Source organism: Ananas comosus, linkage group 6 (assembly GCF_001540865.1).
Source record: "Ananas comosus cultivar F153 linkage group 6, ASM154086v1, whole genome shotgun sequence".
Taxonomy (NCBI): Eukaryota; Viridiplantae; Streptophyta; class Magnoliopsida; order Poales; family Bromeliaceae; genus Ananas; species Ananas comosus.
This window is the reverse complement of record NC_033626.1, coordinates 5,705,923-5,730,507: the sequence shown is the minus strand read 5'-3', so window position 1 is coordinate 5,730,507 and position 24,585 is coordinate 5,705,923. Positions and strand designations below refer to the sequence as shown.

Here is a 24,585-nt window from a genome sequence, read left to right as displayed (position 1 = left end):
GAGAACTACTCCTTTTTGTAGTAGTTTTCATACCTAGTTACCTAGTTGTTGACCCCTTTTTGCAGAGCCTTCTTCCGTGGCTGCTGCTGACGCTGTTTCTGATCGTGGAAAGGAAGTCGCGAGCTAGATCCCTTCCCTGATTGCTGTGCTAGAGGAGTGCATTCCACAGGTAGTTTTAGAGCTTTTTGTACATATGGTCTTGTTGTCTAGGTACTCACTGGAGCGAGTGGTGTAGTAGACATTTTATATATACAAAAAATCCTCGAGGTTTTTTATTTATATATATTTTCAATTTAGCAACTCTTATCTTGTTGCTGTAGCTTGATTTTATTTACAGGTACAGCTATCGGTTCGTATATAGAAAAAATTTCTATATATACGGTGGATCTGTTGGTGTGCCCGAAAAAACGCGATAATCCGGGGCGTGACATTCAAATTTAATTTTAAATTTTAAAATTTAAATTTGTGCGACAAATAGGCCCGTACTTACAGGCACAAACTTGCGTAAGCTTCTCTTCGTACAGCAACCAGTAACACTAACAAGAGTGCACGAGCCAAAAAAAGACCAAAGGCAAACAGGGCAAAAGCAATTTCTTATCCGATCAACTCAGGTCCTCGGAGAAACAACAGAACCTATACAATTTAACCCAAGCTGAGATGCTTACAAGTCATGACCTGACCAAACATGAAGCCACATCAACAGCAACAACTCCATCCAGGTTTTTCGCCAAATTCAATTATATCAGATATGGGACAATTCCAACTAATATGTACAAGAGAAATCTACATGAAAATAATCCTAAGCGAATGGACAAAGGTGAATCAGCAAGGCCACAGCATTAACAATTCTTTTTATGCACAGGATCAATGTGTGGTTTGATAACTTGAAGCAAATGTAGAGAAACGAGAAATGGAATTTGATGATACAAAATGAGAAGGTATGTAGAGAAGCAGATTTCGTCCAGCCGGTAGAGGTAGCTTTGTCGGTTGATCAGTCAATGAGAATGTATTCGGTATCGTCCGAAGCTGTCCCTGTTTCAACAAACAATAAAACGTCAGTAAGCGGGTAACAAGAAGAACAAACAGAAATAAGGCCAAATTACAAAAAAAAAAAACACATCATCAACACTTACTTTTGAATATGTACGTTTCCACTAACAAAATAGATTTTAAATAAAAGAGATACCCCTAATTACTGAACAACCATGTTTGGCAGTTTATTGGACAATTTGTACAATTATTATAACCACTATCATCTGTCAACCCGTTTTCGTCAAGTTCTGTTGCCAAATTCAACAATTAACCAAAAAATTTTCACCAATTATGATTAAAACTTGCGCAATTTTTCATTTAAGTGGTAAATTGAGAAGAAAGCTAAAAGTTCAAATGATTTTTTTGTAAATTTGCCAAGAAAGAAAGGAAGATAATCACAGTATCAGGACATAGGAATTTTATGTTTAATTTTGAATACCAAAAACCCTTCGTGCCACCTGAATCACTCACAAATCCTATGATTTCTACTACAATTTGAATTTTGAAAGAAAGGAGAAAAACTCAACAGTCGGAATACCAAATGGGAAGGCTGGAAACAAATGCTTTTCTATGATGAGGAGCTAGTTTTTAAAAAAGAAACTGGTCTCCACTAGGAGTACTACTTTAAACATACAAGAAGAGAGTATGCCAAAAATTTTTCAGAAATTATTGATTGAAGTATACTATCATTCTATTCACAAAGAGATCTGAATGGAGAAAAGTAAACAGAAGCCTAATAGTTTAACACCTCAACAGTAGGAGTAATTTCAATCATCTTCTCATAAAAGATATATCATCCGAAGAATGGAAGGAACATTTCTTTTTCAAAAGAATTTATACAAACCTGTACTGACTAGCCAGTCTCCTGGATGCCACACTTCCTGTACCTACAAACTCTTCAACAATTTCATCAAACCTGTAATCCCCTATATCTACAGATCTTGCAGGTCCCTCCTCGAGATTCGAATTATCATAGCTCGATCGACGGCTGCTTCTCCTTTCGCTGCCCCCTCTTCGCTCCCTCACTCTCGATTGACTCCTGTTTCTAGAAGCTCTACAGCACACCCTAGAGAAAATACAAGCAGTCCACCAATTTCTCCGTACCCTATTAAAGTCCTCATACTCATCTCCATCCTCCTCGTCGCCATACTCAATTACATAGTCCCCTAGTACTACTCCATGGGGTACTTCTGCATGTATGGTGCTCAATACGTCTATAATATCAGAGGACTGCTGGAAATTTTCCCAATCAAGCCGCTGCTTGGGGTCAATTTCTGAAGGGTGCGAGTTGGGATGCTTTATTTGGGTGTGTTTTTGGAGCTCATAAAAGTCTCCAAAATAAGAACAATTATTCTCTTCGCAACATCGCCTTTTTTGGTTAAGTTGAAGGCGTGCCTCATCAACAATGGCCCATCCTATCACTTCTCCTCGACATAATGGGCAGGTCGGCCGACTGTTTGGGTTAAATAGAACAATTTGAATCCTTTCCAATGATGTGTCGATAGCAGCTGCAGAGGATTTCGCAGAACCTGGAAGCCCATAAGCGCTTTTGAACCGCTCGAGGCAGTTTGAGCGGGATTGGTCAGTGTCGCACATGAAGGGACGACATCCTTTTTCATAGGAGGAGCATCTTAGGAGGACTGCATTGTGAGGGAAATCTAAACAGATTGGGCACGTAACATCCGCCCAGTTGCAGTCGAACTGTATCTCTGGTTCCACAGGCTTGGGCTTAATGCCCATCTTGTGCAAAATTTCTGAAGCCATGTCAAGCTTCCATCAAGTAAAGGTCATTATTTCCTGAAAGTAGATCTTAGTTAATGGCCTGCATGATAGCCAGTCAGGACTTGACTAGTTTTAGAATGAGAAGCTTCCATATGATAAGAAAAAATAAAATAATCAAAAAGTGTAAGTTACAGGAATAATAAATGCATTCAACAATATCAGATTTTCAAAATTAACCAAAAAAAATTGGCACATTCAGAATTCTCGGGTCAGTTAAAGCAAAAGCACAAACAGTATTAAAAAAAAAAGAAAGAGAGGAATTTAAACATGCAGTATTGCTTGCCAAGTTGCACTCGTCATTTCCTTCTAAGATGTTGTAAAATTTATGACAGAAACCACTAGACATGATCAACATAATATGAAACGTCGACATATAGAAAGAAAGAAACAGTCCTCATGACCCACTGCCATGCATTATGTAGTCTCATGACTTACGTTATACAACATTACAATGAGATAATATTTTGGACGACTTTGTGCACTATGTCAAGATATCAATTCATTTAGAACTTCTGTATGTAATAGATCATATCCAATAGTCTACACTTAGAATTCCTTCACTGTTATATTCACTCAGAATGAGTTTTACTAATTTCGTTGAACCTGATCTCGCTAGAAGGTATCAGTCCAAAAAGTTCACCTGTAATTCCTTTTGTAAACCCAAAGTGATTCCAAGCAAAAGGTATTTTCAGCATTCAACCCCTTATAAAATGAGACTAAAGTAAAAGCATGTATTGTGTCTTAACATCTGTACATAGGTGAAATGTCACTACATTGCTGCTAAAATTGTAGCTAATGTATGATACATTTAAGGCTTGATAAATTAAACCTCAAATCTAAAAATTAGATAAACAAGTTTGCTATTTTTGCTCTTTATAGTTCAATTAATGAGTTTGTATTTTTCACTTGGCTACTTTTTCCAATAGTAAAATAAAAGGTATGCTCGCTCTATCTAAATTTGCCTTTCTTTCGGTTTTGCTTTTATATTTAGTGATAGGCATTACAAAATCAAGTCATGGAGTAGCGATTCACATAGAAAGATGCCTATTTAGTGATAGACATTGCTTTAATATTTACATTTGACTACTCTTTCATGAGTACATGGTGAAGTTATGCAAAATATTGATGAGGAAAGTAGACACAACTTGTAATTGACTTTCTTATCATACATCTAACTCCGCTGACTTTCTTATCATACATCTAACTCCACAATGCTGTGCTTCTATTGCGGAACTATAAAAAAACCATGATAGCTATGGTTAGGCATAAATTGGCTCATATACATAATGGGCCCATTGAAAGCATCAATAAAGAATAATCTTCTAATACAATCTGATTAGACCTTAAAAAAGTGTACTCACAGCTTCGCGACCCAGTGCTACTACTTATCTGAACTGCAATCACCATATTACTATCACTTGTTGTTCCAGTGTTTAGTAACTGGTCTGGGTGCAGTGGAGATTACTGATCGACACGTTTGTAAAGTGTCGGGCCGAGTCAGAGCCGTTTTGGTGCCAAATAGAAGCAAAAAGGGACTCGGTATCACAAAACCTCTTGAAACTGAAGTTTCAAGAGATTTTGGGTGCCCAAATCATGTTTCATGCGCCCAGATGTTCAGCTTTGCCTTGGACAAGTTTTGGACCCTTTCGGACGACCAGGAGTTACTGTAGCAACCTAGAAATGAGCAAGTGTATCGCACAGTGCTGACACATGGCTGTTGGTTGTTCAGTTTTTCGAGTGCAGGTTCTGGACACCCGAAAAACTTTCGGGCGCTGCTACGATAGATCGGGCTTCTCAGCGGGCACCCATAGAGGATTCTGAACGCTGGTGCGAGGGCTTTCAGACGCCCGAATGCGGTTCCGGGCGCTGAATTGTGTGATTCCTGCAGAAACAGGTTTATTTCTTTTGTTCTTTGGGCTTGTTCTATCTCACCTATACCTTTATAAAAAAATTGTATACTTCCCTCGACTCTTTGTCACCTCCCTTCACTGTGAACTCTATTTTCCATAGCCAATCCACCTCCAAATCGCTCCATTTCCTCACTCTCTTCCTTGCGGGCTGGTGATAGAAGCAAGAACAGCAGCAGCACCAGCAGTGTGGTTGCAGTTGAAGGGAAGCTGGGACTTCCATTTGCCGAATTGGGTCCTTTTCATGGACTTGCTGTTGGAGGACAACTTGTAGGCCTTTCTACCCATCTAGATTACAGGTTTGTAACTGAATTCTTGCTATAATTTAGGTGCAGTGAGCTGAATTTGGGAATTTGTTAGATTTCTTGCTAATTTTCGTATCTGATTCTTTCTAACAATGGTGTTGCTGGGTTTTAGTGGGGTTTTCCTTCACTTTTAGTGGATTTGAAGCTACTCCTACTTGATTTACAGGTCAGTGAGCTGAGATTAAAGTTAAATTGAGCTTTCAGACCTGCATTGAGTTTTTGATGGATTTTTTAATCCAATTTCTTCTCCAGCAATTTCCTTGTTTGGAGATGTGATTTCTTGAACTTTTGCACTCGTTTTGGAGCTGAGAAGCTTGGGAATTCCATCTTCAGCTGATAGCAAGGTAGATTGATCTACATTTAGTGAAAATTTTGATTTTTGCATCAAATTCCAGCATTAATGTATTTTAGTTACTGGACTAGCTTAGCTTCTTCCATGCTGGATTTATGGAGCTTTCTTGACTAATTTCCTGCTGGGATTGGATTGTGGAGAGGTGTATTTGTGGCCGAGTCCCTGCCGTGTTTGGATTATCTCCCGAGGTGTTTAATTTATCAAAAACGACGGAATTCCGGTTATATCTAGCAAATTCCTGCATGCTACATATATTTGGTTTAAATCTATATGTTTTAGTTTAGAATCATGAAAATGTATGTGTGATACTGAATTTCTGGTTTAGAGCTAGTACTAGTAAACCTGCATGTCGAAAATTATATCCTGAAAATGGACTATGAACATGTATAAAATCTGCACTATACCACCCCCGATACTCCATCGTTAAAAATTTTGTTTCGTTAGCTATTTTTACCTGTTTTTCACCCTGGTTAGAGGGTTGTGAGCATTTGGATTAGTGTAGGAATGACTTTATGCCCGTGTTGATGGACCGAGAGGATTATTATAGCAGTTGATAGACTAAATTGTAAGTCCCAGATCACGTGTTGCATTGGATTGTGCCTAGGGCACGTACGTTAGAGTTTTATGATTTGATCGCATTGATTACAACCTGCATGAGTCCGATTTAAGCTCAACAGAGACTACGCTTTTTATGCGTTGGTATGACAACAGCCCTTTCGGACGACCTACATTTTGACCGACCACCCTCGAGGGTGGTGCCGTGGTAATAGGTTCGCGCACTCTTGACTGGATCTTAGAGGCCGTCATTTGGATTGGGTTTGGATAGTGAGTACCGTTAGCTAATTAATGCATTCATGTACATCTTGTTGTTTTCTTTTGAGCATTAGTAGTATAGAGGCATCGTAGTTGTAGATTCTTTTCCAGCTTTTAATACTTTTTATTGTACTATCTTCTAGTTCCTTACTTTTGCCTCTAGTAGACCTAGTGGATAGTTTGTCGTCATTAATGACGGTACCAACTGAGAACTACTTGTTTTTAATAGTTCTCACTTCTCACGCCCTTTAATGCTATCTTTTTTTGCAGAGCCCTCCACCCCTGTTGCCGCATCTGATCGAGGTAAGGGAGTGGAGTTGCTAGTTAGTTCCCTACCTTCACATGCTAACTGGCTAACTGAGTTAGAGGAGCACCCGTAGTAGCTGATTTTGGGAGTAGTTCATTGTACATACTAATGTTCTTGTAGTTACTTTCGGTTGTGAGAGATGGTTTTGTACTTGGTGAAAATGTATTATTTGTTCTAATTTTTGGGCCTATGTATGTATAGTGGATTATAGTTTAGTCATTAGCTATTTTACTTCAACTGGTATATGCTAGTTATAGCTTCTGGGATTGCTTTCAAGTACTTCTTTCGCCGTATACACGGGACTTCCCGTGTATGCCACGGATCTGTTGACGAGCCGGGTTCCGCTGCAACCCAAGGCATGACAAAAATGCTAACCTTATTCTGTATTGCATTGGTATTTAACTCTCGATTGTCAATGAGACATCATGCTATGACCTTATACATTTGTCAGGTGCATGGTAACATGAGAATTAGTAACAGAGGAACTACAATTATTTATCTGATTCAATGTTATACAGTTAGTAAGCTAAATTGGCGATAATCCGTCTTTTGCATCTTCATTTACTGATTTCAAATAGATTTAAAAGCATCATGATTGACTCAGCATTTCAGCTAAGGTCCTAAAGTATGAGTTATAGCTCTACGTGTATGTAGAGCTTTCTCACAAAATCCCACGAGTAGGAACTCCGATTGTACGATTTGGACATAAATTTGGAGTCCTATCATGCTCAAGAAAACCCAAATTAGTCACTTCAATTCACCTCATCTACAAAGGATCTAATTGGAACAAAAAAAGTTTCACCCCAATCAAACTTTGGGTTGCTTGCAGCATTAACATTGGGCTGGTTCAGCCGCATAAGTGAAACTCTTCATCTCTATTCCCTTCCATCATGTGACTATGTAAGATAATTTCTTTCCATATTTAAGACCTCTATCTAGGTCACATGTAAGAGGGGAGATGGCTTTCAAGTGAGAATAGAAGAATCACTTCGAAAGCTAGAAATAGAAGAAAATCATTTCCAAATCTAAAATATAAGACGAGAGCGATAAATGTACTATCAGCTCTTGAACTGTCATGGTTTTGCAAAAATACCTAAACTTGATTTTTAAATCTAACCACCTTAACTTCATGTTACATTGCAATCTTCTAACATCTTCACAAACATATATAGTTGAAGAAACAACATTCTTACCGCAAGATTTAAGATTTAAGAAGTTACGGGAGTCTGCTTTCGAAAGGATTAAAAGTTCAGTGGTGTCAGCACATTTATCACATCAAAAGAACTTTGCTAAGATGTGTGTCCATTTAAGAGGACAAAAATCTTCTTTTATGAGGTAAATACCCTTTCCAAAGAGATGACCCTTTATTTTCACAAAATAAATAAATAAATAAATAACAACTGTAATTCACATGAAATATAATTATTCAAACACTCAAACTCATATAGGCATTCAAAATAAGCGGGCTATGACTTAAATTTTGAAGAGTCAAGTCGCATGCAATATAGAAAATTGATGGAATTAGGAGGTAGGCGGTTGATTGAAACCTATGAAGCACGGACACTTCAAATTTCATGTCGTACCCGTATCGGATACGTATTGGATACCGATACGCGCCCGATACGTGTCCGATACGGGAATGAAATATCCGGCATTTTTAAAAAATAAAAAAATATCGGATACGGCTCGGATACGGCTCGGATACGTGAGGGATACGGGGGGACACGGCCAGGTTCTTTTTTGCTCTAAAATGATCGAAACTTAAAATTTTTTAAAAAGCTCACGTCCAAACCTATTCGAAAGAAGGAAAAGAGTGAGAAAAACGCCAATCTCTGTTCAATTTGTCATTTCATCTATCTTTTTCCTCTTGAATGGTAGAAGTCGCTCCCTCTCGTTCTATCTTCACACAATATTTACTCACTTTCTTCTAATTTGTCAACCTAGCATTAAGCAACAAAAGCTATAGAGAAAATATGATTTTTTTTCCTTCTCTATTAAATTGTTAGTATATTTTTTCGTTACTATTTTAATAATAGAACTAACAAAACAAACATATATATTGAATGGCTAATTATCTAGTTTGTGCGACTACATATCTATTGTTATCATTTGATCAAGTTGGATGATAGTTGGTTTGATACTTTTTGAATTATTATTTTATATGATTGATTATCTTTTTTTATGAATATATGTAGAACAATTATACAAGTTAATGCATATTAGAATATATTCCTTAATATAGTCCAGATATTCTGATTGTTCTCAATATATCATTACATATAATCAATATATATTTAAATATATTTAAAATAATATTTTATTCAAGTATATCCTGCGTATCGTATCCTAGAAGTTTTAGAAATTGCCGTATCACCGTATCCGTATCGTGTCGTATCCATATCCCCATATCCGTATCTGTGCAACATAGATTGAAACAATCAAAATGTTCAAGTAGTTCTTTCTTAACATTTGAAATTTCTATTAACCATCTATAAAAGCACAGCAGATTTGAATAAGTCTGGCATATTTACCCCGTACCCCATAGGATGCCACTAATCTGAGTTTCACCAAATTTTTGCACAAAGGCAAAATATAAGTAATTCACGATTATGTATCCTAAATTTGAGGACGATATTTAGGGCCATCAAATAGGGATCTGCGTACCTTAATGCCCCATACATATATTTATAGAAGAGAACAATGAGAATAATCCCACCAAATTGATTCCAAGGTACTGTAGAAATTTGGATATCATAACAAAGCACAGCAATGTCTACCAAACAAAAATACCCAGCAACCACATGAGAACCTAATAGGGGATAAATGAGCATGCTCAAATTAGGGATTTGGAATTGCATGTAAAGATGAAAATTGAGAATTTCAAGCTGGATTGTCAAATGTGAAAGGTTTATTCAATCACAATCTAGGCGTCACAGACACAACCATAGAACACGACACAACTTGGACATGACAACTTGGCAGCTCAAAAAAAATTAGGAACGAACACGGCAGGGATATGGCTAATGAAATATAATATCTTAATATAATAAATATATTTATTATATATAAGATATAAATTTTGTGTATCTTAAGGAAAGAAGTTCATGTATATCTTAAGGAAAGAAGTTCTCCACCATACATGATTTATTTGCATCGTCCAAAAAGAGTTCTTATGCATTCCCTAAAAAGCCAAAAAATATACCATATTATATTGTGTATGCCCAAAAGAAGCAAGCAAAAAAGAATTGAGGAATCTAATCCTTATCATATAAGATTTAAATTAAAAAAAATGTAAAAAATATATCTCTAATTTAAAACAATGGTGAGTTTATAAGAATAGGATGAAAAGGTGTAAATTGTATGCAAAATAAAAAAAAAAATTAAACAATTAGTACGAAAGTGAAAACCCTAAATAAAAAATTAAAAATTTCAAAATCCTATTCCAAATAATGAGGTGAAAAAGAGTACCTTTAAAAGATAGAGATAAAACCCCAATCCATCAAAAGATGGTTCACCTCTGTAACAGACTTGGAGAGAGAGACAGAGACAGAGACTCTGTTGGAGGTTGGAGATAGATGAGAGAGAGAGAGAGAGAGTAGGGATGTAAATGGATATGGATAGCCGAATTTTAACCAAATCCAAACCCGAAGGGAGCGGATTTTATCCGATGTAAATGGATATGGATTCGGGTATGGATATAAGAAAAAATCCGACGGATTCGGGTTCGGGTATGGATATTTTTAGAAAACCCGAACCCAAACCCGACCCGAACCCGACCCGAACCCGAACAAATTTAATATGATATAATATACAAAAAAAAATTCAAACCATTAGATCGGAATATAAAGGCCAAAAAAACACTTACACTTTTATAATCTAAACCAAAATACATATATATCTTTATAACCCAAACCCTAATATTCAAAAATCAAAACCTTCCCATTTCCCAAACCCTCTCCATCTCCAAATCCTAATAGTTAAAACCTCAAAAGGCTACTACTTCAAAGCCTTCCTATTTCCTAAACCCTCTTCATCTCCAAACCCTAATAGTTAAAACCTTAAAAAGAGAACTAGAGAAGTGGTGGTAGACTTGTGTAGTCTCTTATTTATTCTTCTCCAATAGGGTATTTTGGCTTATTGTTTTCTCTCCAAGAACCACAACCTCAAACCTAAGAGGAAAAAAGGTGAGGATTTTTTATAAAAAAAAATTAAAAATTAAAGTTGCTTCCTTGATGTGGATTTTTTTTATTCTTCATATATGTCTTTTTTTTCCTTATTTTTTAAGTTTAGTCTTTTAGTTCTTGTAGGTTGTTGGGCGATGGAACTATCTTTTTTAAAAATTTTAAGAAATTTTCGTTTTATTTTTCTCTTAATTAGTTTTTTTTTTACTCTCTTGGATCTTGTGGGTTGTTGGGTAATAAAACTATTTTTTAAAAATTTTTTAGAAATCTTTTGTTTTTAGTTTTTTGTATAATATGTTTCGAAATTTGGTAAATATTATTTTCGGGTTTGGATTTTCGGGTCTAGAATCGGGTTTCGGGTTTTTGGTCGGATTCGGATTTGTTTTGGATTCGGGTTCGGGTTTTCGGGTTCGGGTTCGGGTTTTGAATTTTTCGTCGGGTTCGGGTTTGGATATGGATTTTTAAAATCCGTCGGGTTTGGGTTTGGGTTCGGGTTTCGGATTTGGAAGTCGGGTTCGGGTTCGGGGGTTTTTAAAAATCCGCCCCGAATCCGACCCGTTGACATCCCTAAGAGAGAGAGACTTTGTTGGAGGTTGGAGATAGATGAAAGGATTATTGGTGATTTTTTTTGGTTTCTTTTTAATCTTCATACAAAATTATTAATTTTTCCCCTTTAACGGTTCTAGGCTAAACCTGGTGGTCACAATGCCGCGACCATCACAACATCACAACACGTCTTCTTTTTAATGAGACGCACCATGGACATCCATTGAGCACACGTCTGTGGCCATCCGTGTTGGACTCATGTCCGATATAGACACGAGGGGAATATTCCCGCTTCCGTGACATAGAGGTTCATAAAAATGCTAAAAAAGTTTCACGGCAACAAAGACTCCATAGATGTGTAGATGCCAAGATTTTACATAGTTTCTCTACTCGTGGGCTTATTTGACTAACCATTGCATGTAGTATAGGAAAAAAAAAAAAAAAAAGCCAAAAGCTAATGATTTCAAACATTCACTAAGGCTTAAAACTATATGTTGTCAACAACTGCAGTATAAATATGGCATGGGGATGAGGAGTCAACACTACGCGCCCCAAAGAAGCCCAAGTAAAAAAATATTAAGGCAATATTGACAAGACCTACAAGGAAAATTATGGTTTGGTTTCATATATTGCATTACGAATGAAACTTCTAACTTTTCAGTAGAAGAGAAATTGAGCACAAAGAGAAAAAAGTCAACTGAGGAGTTCCAGTGTCAATCTTACAAGCCTAAGTTACAAGGATTTAAGTGCCGTGGCACGGGGTCATGCCGGAAACTTGCCGGCACGGTACGGCACGGTGCGTGCCGAGCCGTGCCGGTCAAAAAAATTCTTGTGTGCCAACACATAATAGCACGAAATATTTATTTTCTTTAGCAACAAATATTTAACTATTTATTATGTCTTTTTATCACATCTTTTGAACTTTATTGAGGAAATGACTTACTAATTTAAAGAATAGAGGATTTTGAGCTGTGCCATTGGCGCGGGGTCTATATTGTGCCGGTATCTTGTTGGCACGGTACGGCACGGTGGATACGGCCCGTGCCGATGGGCACTTAAAACCTTGCCTAAGAACCTTCTTAATTCATCCAATTGAAGCCATAGGAAGACAACAAAACGGTCCCATCTTTATCCAAAAGTTCCTAAAGGACCAAAAAATAGATGAAGGTGCTTTGTATAGGGGAAAAAAAAAAGATGAAGGTGCTATGTATAAGAAAATAAAAATAGCCTAGAATTGTTTTATAAGGTGGATCAGATTTACAACATTATTATCAGAACTGGATGAAATTACACTGATATATGCTAGCTTTTAATCCAATAGACTCTCCTGCATTCTTCAAAATAATGAGATTGCATCCAAATGTATCTTCATCTTCGAAACAAAACATATTTAATCTTGCAGATCAACCAGACAACCTTGTTGCTTACTAATAATATAACACTATTGAAAATTGCACAATTTAAAACAACTAAATAATTGTGTTTACATACAGCACTTGCATATTTCTATAACAAATGCTACTGCATTGGATCAAGCATATATATAGGTGTCTGTGCATTTTGTAGAGCATCGGTCATAATCCCGTGTCATGGCACTTAAATCCTTGTTGATACTAATCTTTACTCCAGTGCCCCAAAGCTAAACCCTATGAAGCACAGAAACTTCAAATTTCATGCCGTACACGTATCGGATACGTATCGGATATCGATATGCGCCCGATACGTGTCCGATACGAGAATGAAGTATCCGACATTTTTAAAAAATAAAAAAATATCGGATACGGCTCGGATACGGGGGGGATACAGGGGGGATACGGCCAGGTTCTTTTTTGCTCTAAAATGATCGAAACTTAAAATTTTTTTAAAAGCTATGTCCAAACCTATTCAAAAGAAGGAAAAGAGTGAGAAAAACGCCAATCTCTGTTCAATTTGTCATTTCATCAACCTTTTTGCTCTTGAATGGTAGAAGGCACTCCCTCTCGTTCTATCTTCACATAGTATTTACTCTCTTTCATCTAATTTGTCAATCTAGTATTAAGCAACAAAGGCGATAGAAAATATGATTTTTTTTCCTTCTCTATTAAATTGTTAGCATATTTTTTTGTTACTATTTTAATAATAGAACTAACAAAACAGACATATATATTGAATGGCTAATTATCTAGTTTGTGCAACTACATATCTATTGTTATCATTTGATCAAGTTGGATGAACTAGCGGTTGCTACGCCTACTATAGCGGCCGCTATAGTGGATTTGTCTTGCTACCGCAACGCCATAACGTTTAGAGTGGGATTTAGCGGATTGGGTTCATAGCGTCCACTTTAGCGATACTAGGGCCGCTAAAATGGGTGTTATAAAGAGGGGCCGAAGTGAGCTATGGGCCCAAAAGCTTGGAAATTGCAAACCGGTCAAATTGTCTTATTACATCAGGTTTTGAAGTTAAAAAAAAAAGATCAAATTCTATAAATGGATTACATATTTGCTATTTTTTTTTGTCTTTTTGGTTTGGTAAATGCCTAAATCATAAAATTTTGAAGTTAGTCTAATATATAACGACATTAAATATGTACAAGATTGCAATAGTTGGTTGTCTTTTCTTCAAAATCATATGTATTTTCTAAGGGAATATAGACATATTAAGTATATTTTTAAAACCTGTTATGGGTTCATAGTGCTCGCTATGGCACCCACTATTTGCTTTCTGCTCTAAGACCGTCTAAATGCCATACGCCCACTATCAGCTATTTACAACCTTGACCTTAAGTTTATTAGATGGTTCTACATGCAGCTAAAAGGTATAGTTAGCATAACAAGCTCCATCAAAAATCAAATAAAAATGCTGTCGAGCCTAAAATTATGAAGTTTATTAACCAAAGACAAGAAAATTTCTCTAGTACCAAGTTACAATTGAAAGATTGCACAATACGCATGCATTTAAACTCTAATAGAGCAGCAAGATCAACTAAACAAGCAATAATTCAAAAGGGCGCAACAAAAACATACGCTAGTGTAGAGAATTGTTACTCAGATTGAAAATATTTTCACAAATTATTCACACTGAAACTCCCCCGGAAACCATGCAACGAAAAACCAAGGCAGCTAGACCTTTATAGAACCATGAGTATTTTCCACAACAATATTTTTTATATTGGCCTCTCTTATGCCCAAACAAGCTGTACAAAAGAAGGATCATCATGAATAGTAGAGGCAATCAATATGAGCAGTATACAGATTTCTGATGAAGTTTATTGCCATCCAGATGAGATTAAATAACTTATAACTAAAAACCCGATATAACCTAAATTAATAGAAAACCCACAAAAAAGGACACCATATAATACAACGAAATCAAGTCCACAAGAATAGCAAACGAAATTCAAATCTTATGCAACATCTCACCATCAAAGATGATCAGCATTGATCAAAGATGATCAGCTATCGATCATCGCCGAAAAATAACAATTACAAAATATAGCATCTAATTAAGAGGGGATCCAATAACGAAACCTTCTATCTCGGGGATCAGAGAATGGGGAGGGAACGGTCGCGGGGAGTTGAAAACCCTAACCCTAGATCTCTTCCCTTCTTTTTGCCGTGTCAGAAAGGGAAACACGGAGGGAGGAGAGAGAGAGAGTCGGAGAAGAAAGCTTACCTCTCTTTCCCTTGTTTTCTCTTTCTTACGTACATTACAAGTGCATTGCACGTTATATTATAAATTAAATTAAATTTAAGTATAAAATTTTGGTTTAAATAATACAAAATTTTTCTATAAATATTTATTTTTTCACTTTCCTACCCGACTTTCAAAAATTTACACGTTTTCCCTTCCAATTATAAAAATATTTTTAGGAGGCAATGCCATTAATGGAGCGGGCGATATATGACGATAATGCACTTGCCTTTTATTGGAGAGAGAGTGGTAGTTGTCTGTCATTTATTTCTTTTCGTTATCGTAATTCTCTTTTTTGAAGAGGAGATCTATGGTTTGATTCGGGAAGGAAGATGAGCCTGCTCGAACCACAAGAGAAAGACGAGCAATTTCGAACCAAGGACGAAGGCGAGCAAGTTGAACTAGGGAAGAAGATCGCATTTGAATGAAAAAGCCCCTCACTCATATGTATATTTAGATTTTAGAGATGAGGTGTTATTTTACTTCATGTGGTCCTTGGCATCCTTATGGTTCGAACAATTTCTTTGGTCTTTGTGGTTCTGTGTTGTTTTGTTCTATTGTTAGTTATTTTGAAGTATGGTTTAATATCTTCTAATATAAAATTCTAGTGGTCCCCAAATATTTTAATAATTTTTATGTAATATTTAAATCTTTGTTTTAATTTAAATGTACTATTTGAGCTCTAACAACTTAATTATATGAGGTCTCACTGCTTTCTAATTAATTATTTTTCTTCTCATTTTTTTATGTACATTTAATTAGTGGATGATAAATATATTTTAATCTTTTTTGCATTTGTATATCAGTTTATTCCACTATATAGACTAAAAAATAACTTTATTCTACCATATAGGTGGAGATAAAAACTCCTAAAATTCACTATAGTGGATTTTTAAAGGAAAGCCTATAATAGAATACTGTAGAGCAAAATATCATATGTCATCAACGATATATTACACTATATTGTGGATATAACTAATGGTGTGAAACAAGGTTTAAAGTGCCGTGGCACGAGGGCGTGCCGTTACGTCCTTGGCACGGTACGGCACGGGCACGCTTGCGTGTCGACACGTGGCACGCTTGCGTGCCGACAGATACGCACGACCTCCTACTGGCACGCTTTGGCACAGATTTATTTAAGTTTTTTTTGTTCCAATAAGTTTTTATAATATTATTTTGAAAGATTTAGACAAATTATTATTAATTTTTTCTATGTATAGCTTATTATACTCATCAATTAACATGCATGTAAGCATTTTGTATATAAAGTACAACTATACTTGATGTAGAATAAAAATTAAAATTCTTTTGTTTTTATTTTTTTTATTTGAAAAGTACAACTATACTTGCTGTAACATCTGAAAATTCTTTTGTTTTTAATTTTTTTAGAATTTAAAAAATTATAACAGATAAAATGACAGAAAATTTTATTTTTTCTAAAAACGTTTCAAACTCTATATATTGATTCGATTAGGAAGTATATAATAATTAGAACAACCAGAATAGTACACAATTACATCCATATTTTTTTTTATTCTTTTAAAAAATATCTGATCAAAATTTGTTTAGGAGATCGATTTTTGTTCCCCTGATTCATCGAAAACTTCGCGGTGCGATAAATTTTGACAAAATAATTTGCGAAGAAAAAATAGATGTCTGTGCCCCCGCGGTATGGATCGGATTTGTCAACTAAAAATTTGCTTTTATATTGATAAATAAGAAGTTAAATTATAAATTTTTAATTTAACAAAAGAAAAAAAAAAGTCAAAAGAAAAAGCCAAAAGGCAAAAAAAAAAAAAGGCATCAGCCAAAAAAGAAAAAAAAAAAGTTGACAAAAAGACAACACAATGTCAAAAAAATAAAAGAAAAGTGAAAAAAAGGCAATATAGATGGCCGAGCGAAGGCTCTGTATCCCAGAGAACCAAAAAAAAAAAAAAGAAAAAACCAAAAAAAAAAGCCAAAAAGCCAAAAAAAAAGAAGAAAAAAATAGGGCGGCACGCGGCATAGTGCCGCGGCACATGGCCGCGTGCCGCTTTGTCTCGAGCAGCACACGGCTTGTGCCGCGGCACCCGGGGGGGTCCAAGACCCCCCCTGTACCGTGCCTCCTTCTTGGGGGCACGGTACGGCATGCCCCATGCCGTACGGCACGGGGCGGCACCTTCATCCTTGGTGTGAAACTTGTGGATGATGATAAAGCTTTATTATAGATGCTCAAATGCCATAAGGAATTTGTGTTATTGTGCTCTACGTAGTATATCCTAAAATAGTAGATGAAGAGAGTTTAAATAAGTTCAATAGTGATGTGGCTGGATAAAGGGAGCAAGTAAAGAAAAAATCAATAGAGCTGAGAATGAGTTCCATAAAATTATAGCTGGACAGGGAAAGCAAGTGAAGCAAAAGACAAATATAGTTGGTGATAATACGGTAAGTGAGCCTAGTAATGCTTTCATGAATGAAAGAATTGGAGATATAATGGAATGAGTAAGCCTATTGATGAAAATATAATTGAAGGAGTTGAAGATAATACGATGAAAAAAGAGCCAAAGATAATTCAAAAAGTAATAGTGAGCATGAATGGAGCAAATTTTGGTGATGGTGATGACTGATGAGGATAGTATTACTAATAATGATTTCTGTATTAATACTAACAATGTAGAGGAGAAGGATGGTACTGATGGGACAGGTAAGCGAGCTGCCAACCTGCCACTAATTTTGAACCAAAACATGCTGAGGTTAATGAGTATGGAGTAAAATATATTGTCATGCCCCGAGGTCGTAATTGTAAACCTTTTTAAGAAAAAGGTACAGTTTGAAAATCAGGGTTTGCAAAAAATGACAAATATTTTTTGAAACTTGCCTTGCCTACGGAGTGTATAGCCCTACCGCAAATACAAAATTCATCTGCCCATATGGACAGTCTTCCTAGGAAGAAGATTTTGAGGAATTGGAGGAGTCAATGCTATGGATTTGGAGTTCAAAGTGAAAGAGAAGGGAAAAGAGTCAACGGAGGACGCCCACAAGATTTTATAGAGGTCTAGGCAAGGTACGATGAGGCCCAAGAAAAATATAAGCTAACCTGTCACCATAGAAAATCGAAGATCCGGGCGCCCTAAACCAACTTTTGGGCGTTCGAATCCGCCCAAAACATAGTCTGGACCTAGAATCGGACTCGCAGCAGAGAGGATTTAAAACCTTAACGTGCCTGTATCAGTACTTACCACTAGCCACGTGTCATTGTAGATTGATAATCACGAAGAAGTCCAACCTAATTCGGGCTCACAATCGGGCGCCCGAATGAAGGCCTAAGATGTCTACAATAACAGAAATAGCACTGCACTGAGGATCTGGGCACTAGGTTGCACCCGAAACTACCAAAACTTTAGTTTTAGCTGGTTTCAGTGCTCTGAGTCTGTTTTCGCATCCATTTAGCGCTTAAATGACTTTTACTAGTCTCAACACTTTATAAATGTGTCAACCAACTACTGCTACAATAGTCATTTTGACAGCTAATCTTTCAGGACACCACACAAGCCTCCACCACCCAAGGCTCAGTGTTGCTACGTTTTAATTATAACATAGTAATAGATAAATTTTCGTTATTGGATTTTCTCCCATAATTTAAAGTTTGTCTAACTGATGAATAATCTTATCTACATCTTGTTGATTTCTTATGAAACCAATATTTAATAGCAGCTTTTCCTAATTTATAAATCCAGTTTCTATTTCTATTAGATCCTCTTCACAATAGTCTAAATCATAGTTTTCTAATACAATAACAAAATAACAATATTTCACAAAGGGAAAATTTCACTAGTACCCCTCTTGGAGGCCATTATATCATAGATACCCCTCTAAAGTTGAAAATATCATCAATATCCCTCTAAATATTAAAAATACTCATGAATACATTATCCATTATTTTTTAAATGCCATTTTTGCCCCAAATATCAATTTAACAAAGAATAAAATTTAAAGTTTAAATGATTGGTTCTAAATTTTGAATTGTATACTAACTAAACTTTACTTTTTAAAATTTTCAATAAAATATTTATAGTTTACTAAATATAAAATGCTCCTTTTTAATTTTTCGCTGTGAAATTACATAGTTTATCATGACATATAACTATCAATATTAGTATTCAGTGTTACCTCAAGAGTCAATTATTTTTTAATTCTATAATAATTTATATACATTACACAAAAAAAAAAGATAGCCAAAATTCTTGATAGTAAAGTATTTTTCATGTGACATTTATATAAAATTTATTTTCTACAGTAAAATAAAAGTGCGTAAAATTCCTTTCACCTATAGGCCATTTGAACAACCCCTTTAATTTTTTTTTTTTTTATGTACAACTTCTTAATTTTATTTTCTTTTTACAATTGAATGATTTTTATTAGCCAATTTTTTTAAAAGATTAGTAAATTAATGACTGAGATTATCTAGATTAAGAAATTTTACAACATGCAAAAACCTAATAAAAAAAACTAAAAGCTTAAGAGGCCTTAAAAAAAAATTGAAAGGGTCTATTTTAAAATATACCTATAGGTGAGGGGTCTCTATACACTTTTACTCACCAACAATTAGGGGTAGAAATGTCATTTTATCCTATAAAAATTAACATAAGCAAATAGAGGATGATGACAAGGGTATTCAAGATAATTTGAGGTTTGAGAGGGTATTGATGATATTTCAAAATTTTGAAGGGTATCTATGATATTTTTAAATTTTACAAGTGTAATCATGAAATTGCCCCTTTCACAAAAGTACAGATTTCTTTTAGTACCAAGTTATACTTGCCGCCAATATTAAAAAATTATGAAGTTTATTAACCAAAGACAAGAAAATTTCTCTAGTACCAAATTATAATTGAAAGATTGCACAACACACATGTATTTAAACACTAATAGAGTAGCAAGATCAACTAAACAAGCGATCATTCAAAAGGGTGCAACAAAAACATACACTAGTGTAGAGAATTGTTAGTCAGATTGAAAATATTTTCACAAATTATTCATGCTGAAACCTCCCCGAAACCCATGCAAAGAAAAACGAAGGCAGCTAGGCCTTTATAGAACCATGAGCATTTCTCACAACAATATTTTTTATATTGGCCTCTCTTATGCCCAAACAAGCTTAAATTGAGGCATGAAGGCATCAGCACATAATGTGCCCCACTCTGCTATCTAAGTTAAAGACCGTTTTCACTAAGTATGGAAGGAAATTACACTAGAAAAACCATTGCCTAAAGTACCAATAATCAGTTGGCTTTCTCCCAAATTTTGAAAACATAGTTTACTATCCCGTGGAACCAAAAAACTAGAAGAACCATCAACCATCTAGATATCATCTTACAAATCCCCACAAAATATCAATTCATGTCAAAAATTACGCAACTGCAAACTCTATGTAACTAGCACGAATCACCATATGTTCTTATCCTATCTTTCATCCATAGCAACCCAAATTATAAACAAGTTGCAAAAGGAGGAAAGAGAAAAGGTGAAAGTTTTTACTGATTATTTCACTCAGGCCATCCATAGGAAAAGTTGAAAGTTTCTTACCAAGACTAAATTACTAAAAGTAATTGAATACGGAGCACACAAGCAAAACTCAACATCAAGCTGTTCATTACCAAGTACACATGCTCTTAATCTAAAATTCAAACCTTAAAAAGTCGTCTTTTTTAAATTAATCCCTTCAAAGGCCTAGAAATCCAAGAAGGAACAGGGACCTGAAGAAGTAATCTCTTTTATATTAGTGTAAAAACCCGAATTTGAAAAAGTAAATTTTTTATGTTAATGTCTTCGAAGACCTAATTCTAACAGAGTCACAGAGATCGCACCATGGCTCGAATCGCACATTTACATGATATAAGCTCAAATCGAGATCAAAACAGATCGAAATTAGGGTTCCGATCGGAGAGAGACGCACCTGCGCTACATGATATGGGGGTGTCCTTCTGGAGATCCTTGAGCTTCTTGAGGATCCGCTTCGAGGCCATGGCGCTAACGACGACGACGATGATCTAGTTCGATTCAAATCAAATCAAATCCCACCACATAGATCGATCACAGAGAGAGAGAGAGAGAGAGAGAGAGAGAGAGAGAGATTCGTACCTGGGGAATGGGGAGAGATCGTTTTTATCTCAATACGCGGTCGGAATTTATACCTCTTTTTTTTTTTTTTTTTTTTTTTTTTTTGTGGTTTGCGTGGAGGAATCGTCTTACTCTGGGAGAAGAAGAGGAGACAGGGCTGGGAAGGAGGACGAAGAGGTCAAAATATATAGTAACCGCCTCAACTATAGTTTATTCTGAAATGGATACCTCAACTATAATTTCTTTTTTTCTTTTATGAATTCTTTTGACTAAACTCATCAAATTTCAATAGATTGAAAATTAAGAGTGGTCTCAATCGAAATTTTCAAAGTCGAGGGGGTCTCCATACATTTTCAGCTATTATTTATCAAAATTTTGAAATGATTTGAAATATACAAAATTTACAGGAAAAGTATATGAAACTTATCCAACAATAATCTCACTATCTAATTTTTAAAAATTTTATTTGCTATCCAATTTTTAAAATATTCAGATTTGTATTACTTAGCAATCCTTCTGTTATAAAATTTAGCTCTATTGTTCATTTTAATTGAGAAGTAGTTATTTGAATGAACGAACTATCAAATAATGTAATCAAATAAACTAAAATATTAAATAGTAAAATAAAAAGTTAGGTACAGTTCAAGTTTTATTCATTTTGACAAAAAAAGTTACTCAAAAATTTGAGATTATTATTTGTTTTACAAGATTACACCTGCGCCGTCCTAGAGGCTCGGATTTCATCTCAAACCTATTTTCTACAAAAAGCCTCTTTTAGGTCAAATCGAGATTTTGGTCTTTAATATAGTTCTCACGCCCCTGTTTCTACGTTTCCTTTTCAGAGTCTTCGGCGCCGGCGGAGGCACGGGATCGCGGCAAGGGTGTCGCGTAGCTAGCTCGTGAGGAGTTCTTTTTGCACTAGGTTTAACAAATATGATGATAAAACAATATAATAGATTTCTAAATTTTGCATGATGTGTGGGATTTTATTTTATATATATCTAGAATTTTTATTGATTTTCGGTCAACAATTTTGACAATTTGAATATCCTTGAAATTGACTTTTCAAACATTGTTTATGAAATTTTATTTGAAGTTGTTGAGAATGAAAATTGGTTATTTTGATGATTGAACATTGTGGAAAAACTTATATTTTTTCTGAAATATTTTGGGCTTAATTTAAAATTTTTCATAATTTCAGGCTCTGGGACCGGTCCCAGGCAGGAGAGACCGGTCCCTCCGCCAGACCCGATAAAGGGTTTTTGGCATGATGTGTTCTGTACTGCTTGCAAAATTTTGTTTTCTTCTTTCCCTGCGTTCTCTCTTGCTCCTCCCTTGTCTCCAGAGTGGGTTTACTCTCGTTCCTTGTGGATTTGCACTGATTTTAGGTATCACGCCCCGGGACCCAGCGGATGCCCGCCCGGCGCGTGCCCAGACCCGCCATACGTCTAAAACATATAAAGCGTCTAAAAACAACAATAATAAAGCAGTAATAAAAGATAACTAGGAGTATCAGAGCATGATAAGTGTCTAAATTCTGCAACAAAGGAATAAGGATAAAACTGAAATCCACTAAAGAAACATAAAGTAGTACAATGGAAATCCCAAAAACAAGTACCGAAGGTAAATACATAGGTGGTCTCTATTCATGGATACAAAATCTCTCACTCTCCCAACTACAAAAAGAAAGAGTAAACCACCTAGGCAAAGAACTGCTCCCCGCTAGCTAGCTATGCGATCCCCTTGCCACGATCCCGTGCCTCCGCCAGTGCCGAAGGCTCTGAAAGAAACCACGAAAAAGAGGGCGTGAGAACTATTAAAAATAGTTCCCAGTGGGCAATTACTGACTTCAGTGAACTGCGCCACAAGGCTCAAAAGCTACAAAGAAGGGGGTCAATGACAAAATGGAATAAAGCAAAAGGGAAGTAAAATGTAACTCGCTATAGCATAATGTCTCTACTTAGCATGATTTGCATAAGTAAATAAGCAACTGTAATATGAATGTACATGGATGTGTGTAACATGAATAAGCATAGGTATGCAACCCTCTCGATGTCCACAATGCAAATAGTAAAGATGTCATTGTTTACTATTCTAGCCAATGCCTGTCAATATACCAAGTCATCATCTGTCCACATGTCTTAGTGAAGTACCCAAAATCAAAATCTAAAGAGACCCACCCGAAGGCTGTCTATGGCCTTGAGACCCACCCGTAGGCTGTCTGGCCGGTGCCTAGCCTAATGGCCCCGTGGTAGTCATCATCCCCACCCTAGGAATGAGCCTGGCCCACGGCAATCCACTTTGGTGCCCAATCCCGCACGGCGAATACGAATCGCGATGGCTATCTCCGGAGTGCCGGCTTGTAGGGAGTGACCCTCACAAGCATGTGCGAATGAGCACAATGTGTCACGCCCCGCCCCGAAATCACTACCAATTTCCCACGATTCGACCGCGGCGACAGACCGCCGAACGGACAACACCTCCTCGGTCCGCCCAAGGCTCCACAACAAGAATGTGTACAAGAATTTACCCAGGACTTTAAACTCTAAACATACACATTCAACGAGGGCACAAACAGTGCCAACAACAAGAAGAGCAAGTAATCCACAAGATATACGAGTGAAATAAAGAGAGTACTTTACTAATTATTACAATAGTTGCATTCTTTACATTTGAACTTCAAAATACATAGCTCTCCAACNATGTCCAAGCATAATAAGTATGTTCCAAGGTACATATTTCAAGTCATTATCTTCATAAGAGGTATGTTATCAACTTGCAAATGTAAACACTTTTCCATATGCATGCAGTCTACTCATATAGCTCTACTATATAGTGAAAATTCTATAATACATAAGGCATGCATTTTAAGTGTTTCAAAATTCATAATAATTCTATCTAGCACGAATATGCATTTACTTTCACAAAACGACAAGGATTTTACTCATAGGGTCCATTTTGCCCTGAATCATGAAGCCAAACCCACCAATTTTTCGACTCTTCTTTTCGCCGAACGAAGGTGTCCACTACCCTCCTAGTGCCCTAAGGATGTAGGAACAAGTGTTACAAAAACCTCACGAACAAAAGGTAGCTCAAACATTAAGCTTTTCAAGCTAAGGTGGGGAAATGTCACCAAAAATGGTGAATATCTCTCTTGATCTCCAAAAGGAAGCAAGAATCCTTCAAAACCAACCTAAAGGAAGGTTCTAATGAGATCAATCTAGATCAAAAAGCCTTAACTCGAAAATCCCCATTTCTAACCCTAGAATCCAAAATCTAGGGTTTCCTCAAGCAAAAATCCAATAAAACACGTATCAAACGGAGAATACATGTTACAAACCTCTTAGATGGCCTCAAACCAAGTCCAAGTGCTCTAGGGTTGGAGTTCCTTCCTCTATCAAGCTCCTAGTCCAAGCTCCAATGGTGGAAAAGCCTCCAATCAAGCAAAAGGGACAAAAGAGGGGTTTAATCCAATGGTCGGAACGTAGATCCTATGATGCTAGAGATAGAGATGAACTCGATGGGGGTGTTGATGACATAGAAAGTAGTGTTATTGTCAAAGAACAAACGAGTAGCATCCAAATGTTGT

The 24,585-nt window shown here is 36.1% G+C and overlaps 1 protein-coding gene across 2 annotated transcripts; it reads right to left on the bottom strand.

The window, feature by feature from the left end:
- LOC109711858 lies at window positions 564-21,161 on the bottom strand. 2 transcript variants are annotated; one of them, XM_020235173.1, is made up of 4 exons: window positions 21,018-21,161; window positions 20,833-20,926; window positions 1,877-2,854; window positions 564-1,032 (listed from the first exon to the last, which is right to left on the bottom strand). In XM_020235173.1, exons 3-4 carry the CDS (start codon window positions 2,794-2,796, stop codon window positions 996-998), a joined length of 957 nt encoding a protein of 318 aa, XP_020090762.1. In that variant the 5' UTR covers window positions 2,797-2,854; window positions 20,833-20,926; window positions 21,018-21,161; the 3' UTR covers window positions 564-995. The 2 variants fall into 2 exon arrangements, with proteins under 2 accessions (XP_020090762.1, XP_020090761.1); XM_020235172.1 differs by having other exon boundaries at window positions 1,877-2,829.